This window comes from Nansenia antarctica, assembly GCF_963989245.1.
Source record: "Nansenia antarctica genome assembly, chromosome: 8".
NCBI classification, from domain to species: Eukaryota; Metazoa; Chordata; class Actinopteri; order Argentiniformes; family Microstomatidae; genus Nansenia; species Nansenia antarctica.
In genome coordinates this window covers 58,402,030-58,428,467 of record NC_137678.1, presented here as the reverse complement: position 1 = coordinate 58,428,467, position 26,438 = coordinate 58,402,030, and the positions used below count along the sequence as shown (strand labels likewise).

Genomic DNA, 26,438 nt, shown 5'->3' with positions numbered 1-26,438 from the left:
GTCACCGAGGAAGTGCTAAGGACCGTGCTGCTTGAGGTGGAGGGGATACTCAACTCCAAGCCACTGGGTTACGTCTCGTCCAGCCTCACCGACCTTGACCCTGTGACGCCAAATGTTCTGTTGATGGGGCGGCCCGACGGGTCCTTACCTCAGATCGTGAATACACCAGACCAGTGGCCAGGCTGATCGCCCTGCCATCGGTCCCGACCAACGAGGAAGACCACAGCACTGTCGTCACCGCCACCCCCTCGTAAGACATTAGAGACTTTGTCACCTTTCTTGGGAGCGAATGTACTCCGTACTTTCGGGGGCGGCTGTTAGAAAGGTTCCAATGTTCTAGGTTATATTTGGTTATCATTTCCTCCTTAAGAGCTAAGGTGCGTAATATCACCTGCCACCTTAAGTGCGCAGTGCATTCTGGGAATCTGGGCCGCATTGATTCAGATCGGAGAAGAAGTTGGAAGTACCACACAAGTTTCTCGTGTTACCACTCCAATCAGTTAGAAACATTGTGCAGCATTACAGTGTAAATGTGCGTCACTGAACTACTGTAAGTACAATGTTTCACCCAGTATTTAGGTTGTACATATTTGTTGTGTTGATTTGGATACTGCCGTTTTCTGCACTCTATACTAGCACTTGCAATTAGTTTGGACATGTGCTTTCTATGGCCGCCGTTATTGCGTGCTCTTCAATGAAGTTCGTTTGGCGCAGTTCACGCTGCAGAGTTTGTTATTTGAGTACTGTCTTAAGTTGGTGTTATAATTCAGATTGTATGTGTGTACTGTTAAGTAGCTTAATGTGTATGGTTAAGTTACATGTACTTTTGTACTGTAGAATGCATTTGATATTGTAGATCAGTACTGTATTATTAGTAACAACATGTGTACTGTAATACCTCTTTCTGTTTGTTGCAGAACCACACATACACCCCTTGTAGTGTTTGCAAGCATCCTACCCATGCCTGAACTGTACCCTGTTTGACCCACTAAAGAAATCTAAACCAAAAGTCAATCTCCTGTCATGTGTGTCCTGATCGACGCCCCGGGGGCGAATGGAGCATACTCCCATTGAACTATTCACCGTATACAGTCCTTTACCATAACCTCACTAACACAGAATGACAGACAAGTCTGAGAAAAAGGCATTTATCATGAGTTCATTGCTTCACACTCTAAGGCAGACATTCATCAAATTAGTGGTGAAAGGGGACAGCAGAGAATAGATATAGGTGGCTCTCAATTATAACATGGGGTAAGCAAGTAATAGACTTTTAAAAAGAAAACAAAAAACAAAAAGAACAGAACTAATAGATAACACATGAATTCAAATCACATTTCATAAAAATAATAAAACAGACAATAAGTTAATACTTGTAACATAACTGCTGACTAGTAGTAGAATGATGGAAGTGCTAGGGTTTGTCCAATTTTAGAATTTCTCAACTGCTGTCCTATTTTCCCAGCCCTTTCGTAAAAATGTGTAAATCTGCTAGCTCATCAAAGGAGAATGGAAGACATGTTTGATGTGGACTACGATGGGGTGACTGCTGCGGCCAGCTTCATCTTCTGTTCTGCAGGAAGTGAGTTCACAGCTCCCTGAAACTCCTGTGCGTGGTGCTCAGCGAAGCCTCGGACCAACAGAAGCAGGGTGTTTTGGGTTTCTAGACAATGGAGAGATTTTGTGAGCAAGCGCATACTAATGCAGTAAGATAAGGGACTTGCCTAACATGATTTGTGGTTCTCTTCTCACCTGCGTCAAGCTCTTTGGTTCCCAAGACATGACTGGAAGCAGATATGATGGGCTTCATTTGACTTACCACCTGAGGGGGACAACGATATCAAATATGATACAACGAAGGGACAACATAGAAATCTAGAGCACAGCGATGTTCGTGTCATGTTTCACTGCACAATTACACTGTTCAACACTGCTGAAGTAGCTATGACACAAAGCATGACCAGTGAGTACGCCCGCTGATCTTGCTGAATATTTGGTTAGAAGTAAATCACTTGGGCTGGGTTGCACCAACCTGGTTTACATTTTAAACCGGTTTAAATCAAGGTTTATCTACTAATCCTGTTGCACCAAACTTTAATCCTATCTTAAACCTAGTTTAATTTAATCCTGGTTTAAATCTAAGCCTCTGCTAATCCAGGTTTAAACCTGGTTTAAACCTGAGCTAAAAATGTAAATACCAGCGCAGGATTGCGGGAATACAGGAGGGCCAGGCAGCTGTACACAGTTTTATTCTCCTCCATGTCCTCCTTCAGAGGGAGACGTTCCACTAGGGCAGGAAACACCTAGGAGAAGAGAAGAGGTGTGCCTAGTCAGTGAGACACTCTGAAACACTACACTCCTTCAAAACATCTGACTGTGTCTACAGCACTCTTCCCTCATTTACACTACAGAGCCGGGCCAAGCTGAGCTGTACTGGACTGGCCTGGTTATCCACCATAGTTGCTGAAACAGTGCTGGAAAGGACAATTTGAAAGGAAAACCACAGTATGGTTTTGGTTGGCCCTGAATTGGATAAATCCACTTAGTAAGCTGCTGGCAAACTCTGCATGTTGACTGTTAAAGAATAGAACAATAAAATCTATTAAAAAAGGCGCTGATTCACAGAAACTAAAGAGAACTAAATAACTTGCAGTTGGCGCAGAACTCAGACTTTTACCAACTCCCAATGGTACATTTCCGCAAACCCTCTAGGTCACAACGCTTGCACTAGTTTTGAGTTCAGGAATAGTCCCAAAGCCAATCTACCGCATGTGATAATCACGCAATAACCGAGGTTAAGGCTGAACTCTACCTGCTCCAGAGGAACACCCTCCATGTGGCTCATGATCATCCTGCAGAGGGCAGCGCACAGGTTGTCGATCACCGCTTGGTCCTTCTCTTTAGACAGCAGGTTGGAGAAGAGGGACAGCATCATAGGGTAGTCTCTGAGACAAGTTGAGGAACAAGACACCCTGAGAGACAGACAGATAGGACAGAACTAGGGCTACTTGTATTGGGCCCACTTACATAGTCAGTGGATAATCTTGCACACGGACATTGTGAGCACACATCTGCACACACGAGCACACGCACACAAACATCTTTAGACATTTACTGCATTGAGGACGGCAGTCACAACAGACACACACAGACACACACACACAGGAACTGAAAGGTGTAGCCTTTTCCGGAGCCTCAAGGTCAAAACTCAGAGGCTAACCAACAGCTACTTTCCCCAGGCGATCAGGCTCATGAACAAGCTTACTGTAGACCAGCGTTTCTCAACCGGGGTGCCGCGGCACACTGGGGCGCCGCCTGGCGTCTTCAGGGGTGCCGTCAAATAATTCTATATTCTGACGTTCATGAATGAATGAATAAATCTATAAATAAATAAATGCAATACATCATTAAAATCTGTCTCGCGCGCCCCTTTCCCATGTCACAATGTCAATACCGGGTTCAGCGTAAGGTCAGTGTGTCTGCAATTAGCCTGCATGCTCGCCGGCAGCGTGTGGAGGTGGTTGTTCTATATGGATGATCGGTGACATTATTCTCTCGTCCGACTTCGGAAGCTAAGCAGGGTTGGAAAGTTCGGGAAATAACGCACGGTTTCGTTTTCATGCAATTAATTTAATACATCCAGACAAGGATGCGCGCAGCGGGAGAGAGAGACGCATTTTCTGGCTTAATAACTCTGCATCCCCGGTGTTTACGTTGAATGGACTGGATAGGTGTTTCCAATCAAATGTGGGAATATGAAAATGAATGTGTTCCATAAATTCCCGCGTTTGTTCGGTCACTGTGTCATGTTTATACAGCACGGTTACGTGCCTGATGCCTTTGATGCACACTTGCCTTTTTCCCTCCCTCCTCTCTCTCTCAATAATAATAATAATAATAATAATACAACTTTTATTTGTATCAATAGCCGCTGAGTGTGTGTGTGTGTGTGTGTGTGTGTGTGTGTGTGTGTGTGTGTATGGGGCTGTCTGGGTGATGCAGTGTCGTTTTTGAATAGCTATATTTTAGACTGGGGTGCCTTGAGATTTGATCGACTTTTGAAGGGTGAGAAACGCTGCTGTAGACAACTGACTATCATCCACAAACACATCCCATGCATATGGACTACCTAAGCTTAAGCTCACAGTCAGTTTACTACTGTCACTTATGTCCTGTAATATTGACACTTTTTTATTGAATTATGCCTAGTGCCTTAATGTCTACAAATTGCAAGATACTGCTTATTGTAAATAATCGAAGCCCAAGAATTTTACTCTCTTACATTTGTGTAATGTGACGTAACAATAAACTTGAAACTTACTCAAAGAGAGAGCTGAGCTGTGTGTCACTCAGATAAGATAAGCTACCGACCTCCCCTTACATAAGCGGTCTCAGACATTCAGGAAAGGATACTGGGCAACGGTAGGGCCTGCGGCCTGAGCCAGTGCTCCCAGCCCAAACACGCTGTTTTTGCGCACCTCTGCGTTGCTGTCCCTCACCCCGCCCACCAGCACCGGCAGCAGCAGGTTGGCCAGCTTTCCGGCCACGGTCCTGCCCCCAGACACACCCACCAGAGAGTGCAGGGTCTTCCCAAGTGTGCCCAGGGAGAAAGAGCGGTCAGCCACCGTGCACGAAGATTTCTACAAACAGAGTACACATTCTCTCATTCATTGACACTTCATATCTTTATGCTTTCATCTCAGCAGACTTAGACCGAGGGATACTTTGGTTAAATGTAAAATTACATTTGATTATTACAAACTAAAAACTCATGCATAACTTTATTTTGGTTGTTATTCACTAAATCAAGCACGACCAGGCGCCATTTGAAGAAGAAGGAACATTGTGGGATTGCTTGTTTGTGGAAATAGATTAAAGATGGTTTGGACAATAGACAGATTTGCTGGCTAGTCAGAGGTTAGCATATATGCAGATAGATAGAGAGATGAGAGAGAGGAAGTATAGACAGATCAATACAATTAAGAGTTTCATAAGTATGACTTATACTGGGACAGCAGTAGTGAATGGCAATAAGAAGAAAGGATGATGGCTGAGTAGTTGAAATAAAGTGATATAGTAGTATGAACAGTGGATTAAAGGAGACAAAGATGAGAGAGAGAGAGAGAGAGAGAGAGAGAGAGAGAGAGAGAGAGAGAGAGAGAGAGAGAGAGAGAGAGAGAGAGAGAGAGAGAGAGAGAGAGCGACAGACAGAGAGAGACAGAGGCACCCTGACTCACAGCCTTGTTCATGATGAGGGGCAGCAGCTCGATGAGGTAAGGGGAGAAGACGTCGGCGGGCACGGCAGACGCCAGTAACGGGATGCCCTCGCCGGCAAACTCCTGCAGCATGGCGTCATACTCCGCCTGCTGCTCCTCATCCTCCGCCTCGTCTCCTCCTCCACCCTGACACACCGTCTGTATGGGGAAGAGGGGACAGGAGGGTCACTGAGACATTCTAATACACAGCAAAATGACTGGCTGGGTTCTGTCAGGCAGCCATATTGTTCTCCAAATATGTTTAACTGGTTGAAACAACAAAGAGAATCAGCGGGGCGGAGGATGGCCAGTTACCGGTCATTTAAGAAATAAAATACAGACATATAAGACGCTGCTTAAGCGATTGCATCATAACGACAGTCGTCTCCAGAACAGATGAAAGCTGTCTGGAGACAACCATAGCAAAAGCTTGTATTGGAATTTCCTTAGGTATCTAAAATGTAGCTAGTTTGTTGGGTAATTGAGCTTTTCATTTGATATATACAATACTGGCAAGGCAAGGAAAGTTTATTTGTATATAACATTTCATACAACTGGGGCAATTCAAAGTGCTTTACATATACGTATATTGCTTGTTAGGTGATATTCTCCCGATCTGTTTAAGTGGAGGCCGTCTCTTCTGAATAACTCTCAGCCTCCAGTAAATGTTCCAATGGTGAATAAATGTCATCCCTTTAAGTTTGCACGCTCCAGCGAGCCAAGTGTCAAGGCTTAGGAGTTGGCTAAATTCGGCCTACCGTGGGGAGGACTCCTGAGATGAATGTATCAATCTCAAGCTTGCCAAGTTTATTGAAAAGTTCTATAAAATCACGTCTCAAGTCTTGTGAGCCCATTTTACGAGAATCGATTGTTCCCACATGCAATATGAATCGCTTTGTCTCTGGGTGATCAGACAGTGTCTTTTCCAAATCTTTTGTTGTGTGTGAAACCATTGCATTGGGAAGACAGTGGATATGTCATTTTTTACCTTTCACGTTTCTGATCGTCAAGTCTCCAATAAACAAAGTATCATTTGGAGGTGAAGGCGGTGGGGTCTGTTCCAGGGCGTACTAGCTCTGTGTGGTTTGACTGGTGTCTCCGCTCCGTGTCCACGGGAGCCCACTGCTTTCCAGGCCTGTCCATCACCAGTGTCATTAAATTATTTGTTTTGTCTGGAACCTTTTTATCAGGGGGGTAGCATAAATCTAGCTCTTTTCCCATCCCGCTTCTGATGGCTGGATTACCAATCAACAAAGTATCTCTGTGAGGTGAAGATGGAGCTTGCCTCGGCTCCGTGTCGGAGTGCCTCTGACTCTTATCCGGGCGTTGTGCAGTCATGCAAGGCCGCAAGTTAGTTAATGATAGGCTTCGGTTGGCTGCTTTTCAGTGATTTCTGTAGCCTGTGGAATCTTTCCGGGGGATGATTAATCTGTCCAGTGAATTTTGCAGCTGTCAGCTGTCTCATTAGCTCTGGAAAATGTGAATTATAATATTGATCCTTTAGAAAGGCTTGCGTAAGCGGAGGATCATTAGCGTAGCGAGTTTCCAGGGCAGCGAATCTTCTTTGCAGGCTATATTCTAATAAGTCGACTCTCTTTGAAAGATCCACACAGCTAACAGATAGTAGGCATAGTAAAAATAGTAGAGAGCAAAAAACGAGCGAGGAAGAAAGCAGATCTACTCTACTCAGAACCAGGAAGTAGTACTACTGGAGACCCAAGCCGGCCCAGCTTATCTCACCTTCTTCTTCAGTACGTCGCGGATGGCCTGGCTGATCTCTTGCAGGCGTCCGGATGCCTGCAGCGCATCCCCCTGGCAGGCCTTGAGCACCACGTTCATGGCCTCCAGCACGCCCATCACCACCTGCGTTATACATGACATTTACATTATCCTGTATCATCACATTATCATACCATTATTTGACCAATTTAACTATATTATAACATCATGATTAGGGCATAGAACACTATGGATATATATAGCTGTTTCAACCGCCATTATTTTGATACCTCTTGATGTGGTTCACCAAAATCTCTTAAAATGTTATACACATGCCATACATATAAAAACTGATTTCATCAAAGACAGTCTCTACTCTATTGCTATAAATGGCTCATCATCATCATAATCATCACCTGCCGCTCGCGCTCCTTGCGTATTGCCTCCAGGAAGCTGGGCAGCACCACTTCTAGACGCTTCTGGAGGACTAGGAGGGACAAACAAAGCAGCATGTTAGCTAACAACCTTTTATGGAAAGTGGGCACAGAGCAGTGATTGGGATGAAGAGAGAGAGAGAGGGAAGGGGGGGGTTTATACCCTGACGGTTGGTTTCTGAGGGACTCTCCTGACACACTTTGTGCTGAGCTCGGCAGAACTGGCCCATGGCCCCGAAAGCGGCCCTCCGCACATCCTGGTGGGGGAACTGACAGGGGGAGGCGGGCAAACAGAGGGTGTACACGGTAAGAGATGCCTCCGTTACTCACTCATAATATACAGTAGCACACTTATTCATACTCACATAGTAGCTAGCATACATCATTTAATCAGACATCCATTTACCGACACACACAACACCCTCCTCCTCCTCCTCCTCCTCATTCTCCTTCTTAAGAAGGACAGAGCAAGCAGAGCTACTTACATCCTTCAGCTTATAAACCTGCTGGAAGCTGGACTCGAGGAAGGGCTGGAAGGCAGCACTGAGGAGTGGGTTCAGAACAGAAGAGTCAGAACCATAGCGGATATCCCAGTGTCCTATATCTATGGTGAGAACCGAGTGAGTGAGACTCCTAACTATCGACAGCAGCTATTAATTACTATGTTCCAAAAAGGACTGACTCCATGGCCATTCCTGTAGATCTGGAAAGAATTTGATAGGTGGTGGCAAAATGGCCACTCTACTATCATCATCAGAGTACACGGTAGAGCTGTTATTATTTGCCCTTCATCCATCTCACTCCTCTCAGATCTATAGGAGTATGTGGCTGGAGGTTGATTTGGGATTCAGCAGCATGTGTATGTGTGTTACCCAGTGTTGAAGGCAATCTCTCCTAGGGAGTCGCAGGCGTCCTCTTTCTCAGCAATGTAGGCGTTTTCTACACTGAACCTGTGGGAGAAGAGAGAGAGAGAGAGAGATCATGAGTGTGCTTGTAGAAATAGCATGGCCCCTTTCTTTCATTCTCTCCATGGCTTCATCCACATACAGTACGGTGCTTATAGAAATTATTCAGCCCTCTTTCAACACTTTCTTCTTTTGTTTCCCCAGAGCATCAAACAACTGATCTGCACACCCTATTGGACACTTTCAAATGTAAAGAAGACAGCTGCAGTAAAGGCCTGGCAAAACATCACAAAGGAGGAAACCCAGCATTTGGTGATGTCCATGGGTTCTCGACTTCAGGCAGTCATTGCCTACAAGATTCTCGACAAAGTATTAAACATTTGCATTTTATTTATGATTACGTTAATTTGTCCAATTACATTTGAGCCCCTGAAAATAGAGGACTGTGTATATATTTTTTTGTAATTCCTAAACCTTTCAATATTTTTGTTCAACAACTTAAATTAAAACTGAATGTATGTACTTAAATTGCATCTTGATTTTTTTCCTTTCAAATCCATTGTGGTGGCATACAGAGCCAAAATTATGGAAATTGTGTCACTATCCAAATATTTCCGGACCTAACTGTACAACCATACTTGTATAATGCTGGCTACAGTTTACCACAGGTTGGGCCATGTACATTAGCTAAAAAGTCAGGACACAACATAAATGAAACCTATAATGATTGGGAACGAACACATCTCGTTTAAGTCTGTTAAAACTAAGCCTGTTTTGAACTGGCTGCAATCTCCGAGTAGTGGAGTAGAAACGCCCACAGATGATCTATCCAGGCCGATCTTGGTGGAATCTCAAGACAAAATGGCTGTGTGTGTGTCTGTATGCCACTTCACACACACGGCTACTACTTACGTGCAGCGGCGCAGGTCTGGGTCGACCCACTTTGGGAACCTCGGGTCTATGGCATCGGTGAGATTGAGGCCCAGCAGAATACACTCAGCTGCGAGTGGGCTGAACACGTCTTTCCCGATGGTGCGTGCCTGCACTGACAACGTATCTGCCACGGGGACCGAGGATACATATCATCAACCTCCGTTTCTCCAACCCAGGACACACTTGTGGTAAATTAAACTGGGATGACGCTGCAGTGACATGCAGCTTGTACATGAGTGAAGTCAAAATGCGAAGAAAAACACAACACGTGTTTTAATAGGCTAGGTGCACGATCTCCACTACTTCCTGAAAGGCACCTTGCATGAACATATCCTGTCTCACTCTATTGGTTTAATTGATTAATCAGCAGTGCACTGTGTGTTCCAACAGTTTACCGCACAGCTGATTAATCAATTCAACCAATAGAGTGAGACAGGATATGTTCATGCAAGGTGCCTTTCAGGAAGTAGTGGAGATCGTGCACCTAGCCTATTGACAACATGAAAGATGACAAGATAGCAGCATTAGCGCTAGCTCACCCAGAGCCTGTGTCTGCAGGGACCTCATCTCGTCACGGGTGTCTGTGAGGAAGCCCTTCAGACTCTCGATGACGGGGGGGAAGTAAGGCACCAGCATCTCTTTAGTAGCGTTGGCTGAACCGCAAGAGGAAGGGAGGGGGGTTAATACAGTCTGAAAGGTTTACTACCCTGGTGGGTGTATTAACAAACAGAGTCTGACGTGGCTACCAATCCTCATCTCAATCTGCACTGACACGAAAGAACATAATAGCTAAAGCAATATGGTAAATGTCCACTAAGGGAACATGCTTTTTCCTAACCCTAACCCAATAATAAACTGTTAGCTGTGATATAACTAACTTTCTAAGTGTTACCAATACTAAGCTGATGTTCTGTGTGCTACCAGTGATCACAAACGTGTTCATTATTAGCAGTAATAAGCATTACCTATGGCTCCGGTGGCGCTGACCGCCAGCTCTTTGAGATGGAGACTGTCTGCGTTGCTCAAGGCGGACAACATTGTCTCCATGAGAGTGGGCAGGTAGGTGGGCAGGTAGGGTTGGATCTCTTGAGAGAGGGAAGGGGTTGAATGGTGTCAGTGAAAACCCACAACAAAGAATCTTTGATTGACCAGTTAAAAATCCCGTCTCCGAGTGGAGGCATAGCCATAGTAGATTCAGGTGAAGTGAACGGGCAGCACTCTCACCCAGGTCCTCCAGGAAGTTCTTCAGGGCGTAGAAAGCCTTGGTGACGTGGCCTATCTTGGACTGGTTTAGTGCTGACATGTAGCCCAGCAGCAGCGGCATCAGCTCCTTGCTGTCCTTACTGACCTCAGGCTGAGAGGAAGGGGGGGGTTAGATAGGAGCTGTCCTTACTGACCTCAGGCTGAGAGGAAGGGGGGGGGGTTAGATAGGAGCTGTCCTTACTGACCTCAGGCTGAGAGGAAGGGGGGGGTTAGATAGGCTGTACTTACTGACCTCAGGCTGAGAGGAAGGGGGGGGGTTAGATAGGAGCTGTCCTTACTGACCTCAGGCTGAGAGGAAGGGGGGGGTTAGATACTTACTGACCTCAGGCTGAGAGGAAGGGGGGGGGGGGGTTAGATAGGCTGTCCTTACTGACCTCAGGCTGAGAGGAAGGGGGGTTAGATAGGCTGTCCTTACTGACCTCAGGCTGAGAGGAAGGGGGGGGGTTAGATACTTACTGACCTCAGGCTGAGAGGAAGGGGGGGGTTAGATACTTACTGACCTCAGGCTGAGAGGAAGGGGGGGGTTAGATACTTACTGACCTCAGGCTGAGAGGAAGGGGGGGGTTAGATACTTACTGACCTCAGGCTGAGAGGAAGGGGGGGGGGTTAGATACTTACTGACCTCAGGCTGAAAGGAAGGGGGGGGTTAGATACTTACTGACCTCAGGCTGAGAGGAAGGGGGGGGTTAGATACTTACTGACCTCAGGCTGAGAGGAAGGGGGGGGTTAGATACTTACTGACCTCAGGCTGAGAGGAAGGGGGGGGTTAGATACTTACTGACCTCAGGCTGAGAGGAAGGGGGGGGTTAGATAGGCTGTCCTTACTGACCTCAGGCTGAGAGGAAGGGGGGGGTTAGATACTTACTGACCTCAGGCTGAGAGGAAGGGGGGGGTTAGATACTTACTGACCTCAGGCTGAGAGGAAGGGGGGGGTTAGATACTTACTGACCTCAGGCTGAGAGGAAGGGGGGGGGGGGGGGGGGGTTAGATAGGAGCTCTAAACAAGTCCACATCTCCACATACAAACCTGTTCAGCTAGAATGTCTTTTCAAAGGATGCCTCTCAATCTCATTATTAATACGGTTAAATCTGAAAAAATCCCGACTGATCACGTCCGGTCTGACTGACCTGTAGGTGTTCAGAGAACTGTCCTAAAGCAAAGAGGCCTGCGCTGCGGACCACCTGGTTACTGTCTGACAGACTCTGGCACACTGTCTGCAGCATGGAGGACAACAACCTGACACAGACAGACACACACACACACACACACACACACACACACACACACACTTAACTACTGGACACATCTACAAGTGAATGAAAAGGAGAAGAAGAGGAGACATACAAAACTAACTGGGACTTTAACATGGGAAACAGTCCCAGTTAGTTGCAGTGTGCTTGTCTAGGGGACTTGAACAGGAGTTGTACTCACTTGGTCTGTATGTGGTCGGCGCAGCCTTCCGCCAGCCCGGCCATACACATCAGTCCAGCCTTCCTCTCGTAGGGGTTCTCACTGGCCAAGCATGCCTGAGTGAGGGACATCTGGGCCACAAGAGAGACAGCAGCACTTTATCATTTTTCTCATATTACTTTAAAAAAAGGAAAAAAACGTTTTTCTTCAGAGAGAAAACTCAAGGGATGACAGATGAGAGAATAAATAGAACAAGGCCACACAAACATGATAAATTGTTTAACGGATGCCTGTCACTTCACCAGTATTCAGAGTGATGACTGGAGACCTCCATTTGTTGATGTTAGTGTAACAGTGTTTGTGTGTTTGTGTGTTTAGTCAGGAATTTAGAATCATCAGAATATCAAAATGTTTATATGAAAGAGCTTACATATTGAATATAACATATTTGGAAGACATAATTGGTGTAACTGTAGATAGTCTGCTGTAAAACTTCACTTATCCCGCGCGAATGCATCACATGAAACACAGGCGTCGAGGGGGGGATTTCTAAATTACGGACCTCACCACATAATACTAGTCCCGTGCGAATATTGCTTGATGGATATTCAAAGTACTTTGATACTGTTTTTTTTGTTTTTTGCTTGCTTGCCCTCACCTTTCTGAAAATGAAATCCATTAAACAATGAATCAAGTTTGTATTGTCTAAATAGAATAATAGAAACAATAGAATGTCAGGTGCCAGGTGTAAGCTGAAATGTCTTGTGGACATACAGTATTCCGAGACGCTGAGCCCGACAACTATCATTTTACACAACTAAAACATTTATTATATAATAAATCATCAGGTTGAAAGAATATCATCAAACAGTACACATTTGAAGCAGGCAGGTAAAGAATACCTCTGTGTCATTGGCTGGCATAACAGGAGAGAAACTCTGGGTGTGGCCCCCATCTTCCCCTGACCTCAACCCTACTGAGAACCTTTGGAGCATCCTCAAACAAAATATATATGAGGGTGGGAGGCAGTTCTCATCAACACAGCAGCTCTGGGAGGCTATTCTGGCATCCTGCAAAGAAATTCAAGCAGAAACTGTCCAAAAACTCACAAGTTCAATGGATGCAAGAATTGTGAAGGTGATATCAAAGAAGGGGTCCTATGTTAACATGTAACTTGACCTGTTAAGATGTTTTTGTTTGAAATAGCTTTTGATTTCAGTAAATATGACCTCCTAATATGACCTCCTAACCCTAAATTCATCAAATTACCATTTTTAGTTCTTTACAACCTATAAAATGTTTTGAAACTCTGTTGTGCATAATAATTTGGAACAGTGCATTTTGAGCTTTTTATAAAATAAAAAAATACTGTTATCATTGGGAGGTTTGTTCAATAAAATATGAATTATACTCTAACGGTTGATGACTTGAAAATTATACTGATTGTCATTTGCATCGACTATTTAGGAAAATCTGAGAAAAATATAATTTGCATAATAATTTGGAACGAGGTGTATACTAACCAGCTGTTGGAATAGTTTCTCTGGGGGCATGTAGAGAGCCATAGTGTCAATAACCTGCTGACAAAGACAATATTTTTATTTGAGGAAAATAAAGAGAAAGAAAGATGTCAACCTAACAGTACCTGACATAATGGGCCCTATTATGCACTTCATAAGGGCGGCTACACACTAGACGACGTTTCAAGTTGTAACATCGCTGAGCCTCTCACACTAAACGACCGTCGTGCTGGTGTCCGTGTCGCAGCAGCGCGCAGACGTCGCAGCACAGCGCCGACTACAGGATGTGTTAACGACGGGGGCTCACAGACTACAAGATTCTTCACTTGGTCAGGACGATTCCTTGACATGGACATAAACACACCTGCTACCTTCTTTGAAAGAAATCGCGATTTATTCAGTGAAAACTAGTACACCATTCAACATAGCATAACAATAGCATAGCATTCGCGGACACAGTCAGTCAATGCACCTAGCACAACAATAGCATAGCATTCGCGGACACAGTCAGTCAATGCACCTAGCACAACAATAGCATAGCATTCGCGGACACAGTCAGTCAATGCACCTAGCACAACAATAGCATAGCATTCGCGGACACAGTCAGTCAATGCACCTAGCACAACAATAGCATAGCATTCGCGGACACAGTCAGTCAATGCACCTAGCACAACAACTAGCGCCGTAGCTAAAGGCTATTATCACTAATTTCCCCGACCTCTCATTGGCTGTGCTGTCCACACGGGTCGTTGCCCATCTCAGACTAGCAGAATGTAGATTCCGTCGGCCGATAAAATGAAACATGTTTGAAAAGATCTGGAGCCCTGCGACGGCCCTAACGACGGGGTCGGCGGTCCTCCGATTGCGTCTCTGAGCCTGTCACATTAAACGAGCGTCGGAGACGGCGCGTCCCCGGGTTTGCAACGACTGGAGGATTTTGTCGCCGACCGCAAAAACTGGTCGGCGACAGCTAAATCGGGGTTAAAATCGTCTAGTGTGTAGCCGCCTTAAGTCTTAAGCAATAAGACGAGGCGGTAGATCTAAACTTAAGACGTGGAGGCGTGGTCAAGGCCACTTTGCTATTATGCGTGCGGTAGTGGGCGCCTAAGACCCGGCGCTAAGCCCAGAAATTAGTCATGGGTGTGTTTTGGGCGTCTTCTCAATCAACCCAATCAGCGTGCCAGGTGCCATTCCCTTTAAGAACCGGCTGCGTTAAGTCATAAGCGCTATGCTATTATGCAGTTCATAGGCGCTAGACTTCATGCACGTTTTGAAACACGAGCGCGCCTCCGCGGTTTGCGCATGCGCGCCGACCGACTTCTTAAGAAGTGGGTCAGCGCGCTAGCGCAAACCGCGGAATAGCAAAGTGGCCTTGACGTCTTAAGTTAAGAACTTTTCAAACCACTTCTTAGCGCTAGGCGCAAAGTCAGATCGCATAATAGCAGGGGCGCCTAGCGCACTTCATTAACATATGAACACTCCCACAATGAGTAATATATGCACGGGAGTCTTACGTCTTATGTGTGGGCGCCTAGCGACACCTGCATAATAGCAGTAGCGCGTATGAAGCGCATAATAAGGGTTGCGGTAGGTCTTAACCTGGCGGTGCGTCTTAATTAAGACTTAAGACGGCAAGTTAAGAAGTGCATAATAGGGCCCAATGTGTTTGACACATATTGGGCCAAACACAGATTAAGCCTAAAATTGACTAAAAAGAGTTTACAAACAATTCAGTTTTTCAGTTTTCAGAAGTCGTCCTAGTATGTGTTCAGGAAACTGTCCTATTATGTCTGCTGTGTATCACGCAATGTTGTGAACTGCTGTGGCGCAGCGGTCTAAGCATTAGCCTCTAGTGCAAGCTGCCCACCGGGGACTGGGATCGAATCCCGGTCTCGCCAGACCCGGATATGGCCGGGGCTCACAGGGAGCGGCATATTGAGCGGCCGCTCCCAAGGGGGGTATAGGACTATTTCCGGACAAGGATCCGTCGCGCAACACCGCCCCCGTCTGGTGCTGGAGTAACGGTGTCGGGCTCGAGGAGCCAGACAGCTAGTCTGCCTGGCGATCTCCTCTGGGGCTGCCGGCCACGGGGTCGTGCGGCGGATCCTACGCAATAGGCAGGGGATAATTGGATGCTAGGTTGGGTACAATTGGATACCAAATTGGGTGAAAAAGGGATAAAATAAAAAAAAGAGGCACTAAGAGGATCACCTCAGCCGCGATGTATTTGGGGCTGTAGGGGTCGTCCTCTGTGTCTTTCTCCTCGTCCTCAGGGTCCTCCTCCCCAGGCGGGGGTGCTGCGCTCAGCAAGGCGAAGAGCGTCTGCAGGATGGGGCCCAGCAGCTTCTGCTTCAACACCGTCTAAAGGGGAGGGAGAGTCATCACCAGCTCCGTATACTTTCAATGGCAAAAACGGAAAAGTGCAATGCATGCAGAGATGGCTTTCTTTTCTTAATTTCTCCAATGAAAAACTGCTGCAGCGTCCCAATTATCTACCGTCTTCTGCCTAGTACGGAGTGTGCACATTACTAGATGGATCACAAAACGGATGACGTCTTGTAATGCGTGGCATTGCACAAAAGCATGCTACAGGGGGAAAGGTAGAGCATTGTAACACAGCCTGAGTGTAAAGGGCAGAAAATGGATGAGGAAAGGATGGCACATCCTGAGTTTAAGGAGGGAGAGAAGTCACTGGGGGTTATATTAGGCATAGAGGAGCAGTATGTAGGGCATCCATTTATAGTATGGTTATAGTCAGGGGTGCACATAACTGGTGCGCCAGTGCGCATGCGTCGCCAAAATGCATGCTGCGCGGCAGATCAGCCGCATGAACGCGCTCTTGCGCACAAACAGCTGGAAACGCTGGGAGAGGAATTTACTTCCTCAAAATCCAACTGCTGACTGCTGACTGCTGCATCACTGCAGTGCAAGCCCCACTAAGTAACTATTTGCCGTCCCCTCAGCCGAAGGCCCGACGAGTAATCCATCACAACAGTCGACCGACGACGACCACGGCGACTCCCCTCACGAAAACATTCGGAAAGTATCGTAACTCGTACTTTCATTCCGCATATCGCGTATCGCACGGTTATCACGCCGCCACGTGAAAATTCAGACCCCTGACCCAGGGAATATGGTTGGGAATTCTATTAGGAAAAAAAAAAGGCTTTGTTGCACAATCAAAATAATGAGCTATTTAAAGTGATAGCCTACAACATCCTCTACCATGGTTGAAATTGAGGACAGTATTAACAGCAGTCAAGAGAGCATTGATGATGATTAAGCTTTGTAGCATAAATAAATGCTTAGGCTGTAACTTTTTGTTGAAAAGTTGATTTCAGTGTTTACAGAACAGAGCAGTGCTTAAAGAGATATCAGTTGATTTCATTGTGTTTAAAGGAGTCTGACAGACTTTCATGCTTAAAGAGCAGTCATTTGATTGTGCATTTGTTTCTTTTGTTTTGCACACAATAATTTGTTCGTTCATCTTTATTTATGAATAAATGTCGTTTTGCTAATATAAGTTATCCATGTATCCCTTTTTTATCCATCCTGTGGGACGGGTCGTGACTCGCGAGCTCGGGGAGCACCAAGCAGCATCCCTAGGTGCTCCTCTGAGCACTGGCCCCAAAAAGTTATGTGCACCCCTGGTTATAGTTTACCTTGCTCTTAAGTCTGATGAGAAAATTGATGCATGAGAGAGCCTGGACCCGCAGGGAGTCGCTGAGTGTGATGTCTGCGCTGACCTTGAGAGAGACACACACACACACACACTTCATTGAACTGCAAACAGAAATGCTGCATAAATCCACAAGAGATACTGTATGCTGCATGTATTGGTCAACATTACAGCCAGCTAAAAAATTTACGAATGAAAGGCTCACAAGAGTATGAGCTTAAAAAAACAACTGAAGTGTCAATTAAAAATGTGAATTTCACACCCAGTCAATCATGTCTGTTGGCTTAAGAAATTGTCATAATCAAAAAAGCTACTTCTTTTTGAGCATTTTAATTCTAAATGACTCTTGCCCAATCGGAATATTGAGCATATTCTGATTAATTAATACAGGAATATGGTGTGCATGTAAATGTAGTCACTGTGTTCTCACCTCCAGGCAGAAGTGGACGATTTCAGTGATGATTTCAGGCACAATGATGGACACTTCGCTCTCCATCAGCTCATCGTACACCGCCGTACGTTCGTACACCTTCATGGCCTCGCTGGCCTGGTCCTGCACAATACACACAAAGGGCTCTAAATACATCCAGATAATGTGGCTTACGAGCTAGAATAGATCTGACATCCTAATCCAAAGCATCCAAGCCATTCCAGGCCAAATTTTCCAAAATTGGCAAATAAAGGTTAATGGCAAAGAGAGACATGAGCGTGCAACTTTCACTTCATATTGAGTTTAACTCACCTGAAGGTTTGCATTACTTCAAAACATTCTTTATGATAAATGTGTGTCTGTAAAACATCTGTCTTGCTCTGGCTAGATGTGTCATACTATGTGGTAGCTGTACATTTCTGGAACTTAATACCCAGCTCTATCAAACAATGCTCCACTCTGACAGGCTGATAGATAACCAATCATGTGACCACTGACCACAGACCCAAAACGTATTTCTTTCGGGTTATTATATATCATCTTTTTTTATGATGTAATGTTTTCTTGAGTGTAAAGTGTGATGTTTTTATTTCCTGTAGTTCTGTTTTATGTGATTTTACTATGTCCTGTAATTCTGTGATGTTTTTATTTCCTGTAGTTCTGTTTGATGTGATTTTACTATGTCCTGTCAGGGCTTGACATTAAGCTTTTTCAGGTACTTGTCCTTTGGACAAGTGAACTTATCTTTTACTTGTCCGAGAGCTCCAGTTACAAGTCCACAGCACACCACACACACACACACACACACATACACACACACACACACACACACACACACACACACACACACACACACACACCACAGCACAGTTCTACTGAGGGAATGACATATCAGCACATAACAAACCTGGTCTGCTTGGATGAGGTGTCTGAGGGCAACGATCAGTCTTGGGATGAGGGAACGCATGAAGTTCTGGAAGACATGTCATTACAGCTGTCAATCAATGAATGCGGAATGAGGAAAGACTGACCATCTGCTCATCCAACATGATGCATTTAGGGTCTTCCACACAATCATGCTGCCCACCCAAACCGTGCACTTTACATTATTTACTGCACATTCTCTGCTTTCCTCAGAGGTAACACAATGTTTTTCCGGGCCAGTTCAGCCCGCTTTAAAACAGCTACGCAATGTGAAAAGGAAATATTCGCATGGTATGGGTCACGGGCAGAATAGGGTGAAATGTAAGAATTTAAGTGGGCAATAATGACATGTGACTAGAGGGGACTCACCATCTCCTCTGTGCCGGTGTAAGCGGTCATGGCGGTAAGAGTGAGGATGCAGTAGTACAGTGCATTGGGGTTGTTCAAGTCCTCCAGTACAGTGCCGAACAGCTCCAGCAGCTGGCGGTAGTGGGGCTTGAAGGACTCCGGGTTCGACTCCACCACTTTGCTGAGCAGGAGGAGACCCACCTGAGAGGAGGGGGACAAGAGTAGAATAAGTTACAATAAGTAAAAACTCTTCAGTCCATGAAGAAAGACCCAACAGTGAATCTATTCAGAAGTAATTTCAAAGTCAAATTATCTCACAAGGGAAATGTGTTTGGTGGTGCATAGCAAAACACAATAGTTTCAAAAAGATGCATCACCCAATTGACATATTTGTAAATGCACTGGCCCCCCAAAAAATCATATTTAAATAAAATAAAATATTAATAACAATTATTATCACAACATGCTCTACATTATGTAGAGTTTGAAGGACAAGTTCTGCTTAGGATTGATGCTTGATAAACCAGAGGGTTCACTGTGGATTCAAAATCATAAAATAATTGATTTTCAAAACATTAAAAAGGTGCAATATGTGTCTTTCTCCTGTTGAAACAGTAATAACCATGCTCAGTCATTACTTATGACGCATTAGCAGTCTGTGACAATGTGTGCACCTGCCAAGATGGTGGCTTTCTGCCTGAATGGTCTTTTCCAACATGTTCAGGACGTTCCTGGAAGTTTCTGACGGTCACTTGCTCATTGGCTACCAACCTGCCTACAGCAAGCACCTCGTTCTGGAAGCCCACCTAAGCACCTGAAGCTTTGTATGCAAAAACATTTCTAACATGTATTCTGATCACTTTGTCCTACTAAATATACTGTTTGACATTTGCCTATACTATTACTATGTCTGAGTTTTGTTTTGGGAATGAGGGGATTTGTTTGTAACTTTGGGTTAAAGTTGTATCCAGTCATGCAACCCTCGCCCTCGGTGACAGACATGGCTTCACAACGGGGAGAGGGCGGGTGTTTTAGGGAGATAATGGGGCTTGGGAATGGCCTAGTGTAGAGTAGGGTATCCATGACAGGGTTTTCTGTCACTGTATGAATGCACAGCTGCTGGGAAAGTTTCATGTTTCATGTGAAACGTGAGTGTCTCCGCTGTGTCCTGGCAATGCCAGACAAACAATGCTAGGCTTGCCAGGCAGGAGGGATGAACCTAGAGGCCACCTACCATCCTAGACTATTGCAGTTTGTTGTTGTCATTCTTTCAAATCAAGATCAACTAAATCTATAACTATTATTATTATCATGATAAAGTTGACTACAATAACAATGATAAATCTATAACTATTATTATTATCATGATAAAGTTGACCACAATAACAATGATAAATCTATAACTATTATTATGATCATGATAAAGTTGACCACAATAACAATGATAAATCTATAACTATTATTATTATCATGATAAAGTTGACCACAATAACAATGATACACTTTTGACATTCATTTTCAATATGTTTTTCTTCTAGGTATGTCCGTTCAAGACCGTTTGATCACCCATCACCTATTATCACCTATCACCTATCACCTATTATCACCTATTATCACCTATTATCACCTATTATCACCTATTATCACCTATTATCACCTATCACCTATTATCACCTATCACCTATCACCTATTATCACCTATCACCTATCACCTATTATCACCTATCACCTATTATCACCTATCACCTATTATCACCTATTATCACCTATTATCACCTATCACCTATTATCACCTATTATCACCTATCACCTATCACCTATCACCTATTATCACCTATCACCTATTATCACCTATTATCACCTATCACCTATCACCTATTATCACCTATTATCACCCATCACCTATCACCTATTATCACCTATTATCACCTATCACCTATTATCACCTATTATCACCTATCACCTATCACCTATCACCTATTATCACCTATCACCTATTATCACCTATTATCACCTATCACCTATCACCTATTATCACCTATCACCTATCACCTATTATCACCTATTATCACCTATCACCTATCACCTATTATCACCTATTATCACCTATCACCTATCACCTATTATCACCTATCACCCAGCCCTATTATCACCCATCACCTATCACCTATTATCACCTATTATCACCTATCACCTATCACCTATTATCACGTATTATCACCTATCACCTATTATCACCTATTATCACCTATCACCCAGCCCTATTATCACCTATCACCTATCACCTATTATCACCTATTATCACCTATCACCTATCACCTATTATCACCTATTATCACCTATCACCTATCACCTATTATCACCTATCACCTATCACCTATTATCACCTATTATCACCTATCACCTATCACCTATCACCTATTATCACCTATCACCTATTATCACCTATTATCACCTATCACCTATCACCTATTATCACCTATTATCACCTATCACCTATCACCTATTATCACCTATTATCACCTATCACCTATCACCTATTATCACCTATTATCACCTATCACCTATCACCTATTATCACCTATCACCCAGCCCTATTATCACCCATCACCTATCACCTATTATCACCTATTATCACCTATCACCTATCACCTATTATCACCTATTATCACCTATCACCTATCACCTATTATCACCTATTATCACCTATTATCACCTATCACCTATCACCTATTATCACCTATCACCCAGCCCTATTATCACCTATCACCTATCACCTATTATCACCTATCACCTATCACCTATTATCACCTATTATCACCTATCACCTATCACCTATTATCACCTATTATCACCTATCACCTATCACCTATTATCACCTATTATCACCTATCACCTATCACCTATTATCACCTATCACCCAGCCCTATTATCACCCATCACCTATCACCTATTATCACCTATCACCTATCACCTATTATCACCTATTATCACCTATCACCTATCACCTATTATCACCTATTATCACCTATCACCTATCACCTATTATCACCTATCACCCAGCCCTATTATCACCTATCACCTATCACCTATTATCACCTATTATCACCTATCACCTATTATCACCTGTCACCTATCACCTATTATCACCTATCACCCAGCCCTATTATCACCCATCACCTATCACCTATTATCACCTATTATCACCTATCACCTATCACCTATTATCACCTATCACCTATCACCTATTATCACCTATCACCTATCACCTATTATCACCTATCACCCAGCCCTATTATCACCCATCACCTATCACCTATTATCACCTATTATCACCTATCACCTATCACCTATTATCACCTATTATCACCTATTATCACCTATCACCCAGCCCTATGCACAGTGATTGGATCACCCAGCCCTATGCACAGTGATTGGATCACCCAGCCCTCTGCACAGTGATTGGATCACCCAGCCCTATTATCACCTATCACCTATTATCACCTATCACCCAGCCCTATGCACAGTGATTGGATCACCCAGCCCTATGCACAGTGATTGGATCACCCAGCCCTCTGCACAGTGATTGGATCACCCAGCCCTATTATCACCTATCACCTATTATCACCTATCACCCAGCCCTGTGCACAGTGATTGGATCACCCAGCCCTATTATCACCTATCACCTATTATCACCTATCACCCAGCCCTATGCACAGTGATTGGATCACCCAGCCCTATGCACAGTGATTGGATCACCCAGCCCTATTATCACCTATCACCTATTATCACCTATCACCCAGCCCTATGCACAGTGATTGGATCACCCAGCCCTATGCACAGTGATTGGATCACCCAGCCCTGTGCACAGTGATTGGATCACCCAGCCCTATGCACAGTGATTGGATCACCCAGCCCTCTGCACAGTGATTGTATCACCCAGCCCTCTGCACAGTGATTGGATCACCCAGCCCTATGCACAGTGATTGGATCACCCAGCCCTATGCACAGTGATTGGATCACCCAGCCCTGTGCACAGTGATTGGATCACCCAGCCCTCTGCACAGTGATTGGATCACCCAGCCCTGTGCACAGTGATTGGATCACCCAGCCCTCTGCACAGTGATTGGATCACCCAGCCCTATGCACAGTGATTGGATCACCCAGCCCTATGCACAGTGATTGGATCACCCAGCCCTATGCACAGTGATTGGATCACCCAGCCCTATGCACAGTGATTGTATCACCCAGCCCTATGCACAGTGATTGGATCACCCAGCCCTCTGCACAGTGATTGGATCACCCAGCCCTATGCACAGTGATTGTATCAAGTCCTTTTTATCACCCAGCCCTATGCACAGTGATTGTATCAAGTCCTTTTTATCACCCAGCCCTATGCACAGTGATTGTATCAAGACCGTTTTATCACCCAGCCCTATGCACAGTGATTGTCTCAAGAGCGTTTGATCACCCAGCCCTATGCACAGTGATTGTATCAAGACCGTTTTATCACCCAGCCCTATGCACAGTGATTGTATCAAGAGCGTTTTATCACCCAGCCCTATGCACAGTGATTGTATCAAGAGCGTTTTATCACCCAGCCCTATGCACAGTGATTGTATCAAGTCCACCACCATTTTAAAAAGCGAACCGTAAACTGATAACATGCAACAACAATTTATCTCTCATTACTCATTGAGGTGGTGGTGTAGCCTACCTGCCTGTCCGTTGGGTTATTACTCTTGGTAAACTCATTGAGCAGGGTGAGAAGAGCTGGCCAGCGGTCAGGTGTCTCATGTTTGACAATCACAGCACTGAGCTGTGAGAGGGAGTGACTGAGCACTGTGTGGCTGCAACAGAGATACCACATTTACCATAAAAGACCAAAGCAAGGGGGTTGTTCATTGTATTATTCATTGTGTTTATGGTAGGATAAGCATAAAACTGGGTGCCATGACCCATTGGTTTTCATGTAGGCCAAACAAAGTTGGCCTAAAGTTTCAACATCAAATGCCACCTACATTGTCTTTCATATCAATACAAAAAGCTTACTCTGTCTCCTGTTGGAAAGCTTGCAGGACCCCTGCCTTCAGACTATGGAAAAACAAAAACAAAATAAGAAAATAACATCTCAAACACAATGAAGCGTTATGGAATGAGAAGCCGTGGTATATCGTGGATGTTGGCCCAGCTTCTTCTTCTCCAATATCCACCATATACCACGGCTTCGAGTTCCAAGAAGGAGGAGGCTTTCCATCATTTGTTTCCTATGACCCCCCAAAAATACACAATGGAATAATCAACTCTTATTATTTCGTTTATGTAACAATGTTCTACTCTAACTATAGTATTTTTGAATGTCATCATTAGAAAGGGGTAGGAAGGAAGGAATGACAACAACACCCAACCTCTCTCTGTGATCCGGGCTCATCTTCTTCCAGCGTTTCATCACTCGCATGCTCAACATCTCTGCGGCTGACTGGCGAATCTGAGAGAGATGGATTTATAATGCCCGGATGAAGGTGACGGTAGCGAAGACAACACATATCATTGACAACTCAACACAAGGTGAGCAAACCTGTAAGCAGTGGCGTAGCGCAAAATCCCGGGGCCCCCCCGCAAGGTGGCGGCGGGGGCCCTTTCGCAACGGAGTAAAAAAAAAAAACCAGGCCGATGCGTTATTGACGTTGCGAAATTTCGCAATATGCACTCTACATTCTAAATGCTTGACTTAGCAAACGGTACAAACAAGTGAGAGCAATAGCCTATAACTAAATCCAAATGGTAGACTACACTACATCAGTAGAATGTATTATAAGTAGAATAGTACAAGCTTTATTTATTTTAACAAAGTGTGGTGTGCACAGCAGTGTGATATCTGTAAACATATCTGTAGACTCTCCGCTAAGGGTTGCCAGATGGGATTGAGAATTTCCAACCTAATCAATCTAAAAACTTCTAAATCCACCAAAAACCAGCCAATCTGGCAACCCTGTCTCCGCTGCATCAGAGTCTACTTGTTGCGTAAAATTGGCCAGGGTTAGTCAAATCCTTTGTTGGACATCTCGTTTCTTAAGTCCTGGTATATTGTGACATTTCTTTACTGTTTGCCATCTGGTCTAGGAATACCCAGGGAGACGCAGACAGCAGAAGTAGAATAGAATAGTAGAATAGAAAAAGAAACAGCTATATATAGCCTAACCATGCTGAATTATGTACCTGTATGATGCACTGACAGCCTGTGACTGTGAACCTGGCCGGACCCTGCCTTTCTGCCTGAGTTTGAGTATGATGCTGCCCAAATAAATGTTATTGTTTAGTGCTGTACGCTTTCGTGGTATTATATTGTGTGAATTATCATCTGTATGTTGTTTTTCTTTCACTCGACTAACCGCCGAGATAATACTTGAGACATGTACTTCCGTAAACATACATTTTTTATTAGATTTTTTTACAATATCGGACCGACAGTCCCACATATAGCGGCTATAATGTCCGAATAGAGAATCTATCACCACCTAAAGAATGCTTATTGTACTTTGTATTGTATTTTCGCTTGCTCATTTTCCTTGTGTCTCGCTGCCTACGTGTGACGTCAAAGTGATGTTGCTATTGGATACGGCTAACTATGTATATATTTTTAAATATAGGCCTATATATTAAAATTAAGGTTGACACAATGAAGGGCCACTTATTTCCTTTGTTTTATATTTTTTTAAATTATAAAAAAAAAAAAAAAAAAAAAAAGGGGATCCAATGTTAGGGGGCCCCCTAGTGGCTGGGGCCCCCCCGCGGTGCGTCGCTTGCGGGCCCGTCCGCTACGCCACTGCCTGTAAGCAAACCTGTAAACCCCATTAGCCTCAACCTGTAAACCTCATTAGCCTCAACTGATTCTGAACTCTTCTCCGATGTGAGGGTTAGGGGACCCATGTTTGTACTGTGTGTACATACCTGTGGATTCTGGGAGCTCGTCATGACAGCACACAGAGCTGGAATGAAGGCTGGGTCTCTGAAAGCCTGCTCCATCTGAGCAATGGCCTAAAACAAATGAATGAATGAATGGACTTTATTGTCATTGCTACAGTACAGGTACCAAACAACGAAATTTAGGAGGGGTGGCTCCCCTCCTAAAGAGAGGAAACAAACAACACTGTAACAGTGTTTTGCCAAGTAGTAACAAATCTATATGAACATGAATGCTGACCACTGGCACTGTAGACACAGGGGACTGTCACGTGTATGAGTGACAGAAGAATAGCCTGCAGTGTCAGCTGTCAAAGACACACTGCATTTTGATCACACTTCTAATCAATGTCTCATCTAGTAGTGACATTAGACTGGTAACTGATGTGTAGCAGTTGGTAGTAAACGGGCTAGCCCAGGGTCACCAAAGCTTTGCCACTAATGACGGTTGGTACTAATGGTTAAACACACGGTCGTGCCCATCCCGTTTGACCAGATCAATTAAGACAGGTCTATCTGTTCACATTACCTGCTGAATGACGGCATTGTCAGGCTGGGTGAGCTGTAACAGAATCTGCTCTAGTCCCTCTGACATTTTGTCTCTTCCGAGATGATCAGCGTGAAACGGCAAGCGAAACTTCAAAACAAAACAAC

General features: G+C 44.5%; 1 protein-coding gene across 1 annotated transcript; it reads right to left on the bottom strand.

Moving 5' to 3' along the window:
* Positions 1–1,166: 1,166 nt before the first annotated feature.
* LOC308164485 (importin-4-like) lies at positions 1,167–26,379 on the bottom strand (the record flags this gene model as incomplete). The annotated part of the gene is made up of 28 exons (XM_080538565.1): positions 1,167–1,663; positions 1,753–1,822; positions 2,199–2,303; positions 2,813–2,945; positions 4,414–4,640; positions 5,238–5,414; positions 6,996–7,118; positions 7,391–7,461; positions 7,572–7,677; positions 7,894–7,951; positions 8,281–8,358; positions 9,226–9,370; positions 9,786–9,899; positions 10,212–10,331; positions 10,465–10,600; positions 11,638–11,746; positions 11,942–12,051; positions 13,444–13,497; positions 15,652–15,801; positions 17,103–17,186; positions 17,550–17,672; positions 18,457–18,522; positions 18,843–19,022; positions 23,539–23,671; positions 23,874–23,915; positions 24,230–24,309; positions 25,773–25,859; positions 26,314–26,379. The coding sequence occupies 28 exons, from the start codon at positions 26,377–26,379 to the stop codon at positions 1,533–1,535; spliced, it is 3,078 nt and encodes a 1,025-aa protein (XP_080394691.1). The 3' UTR covers positions 1,167–1,532.
* Between the last annotated feature and the right edge of the window lie 59 nt (positions 26,380–26,438).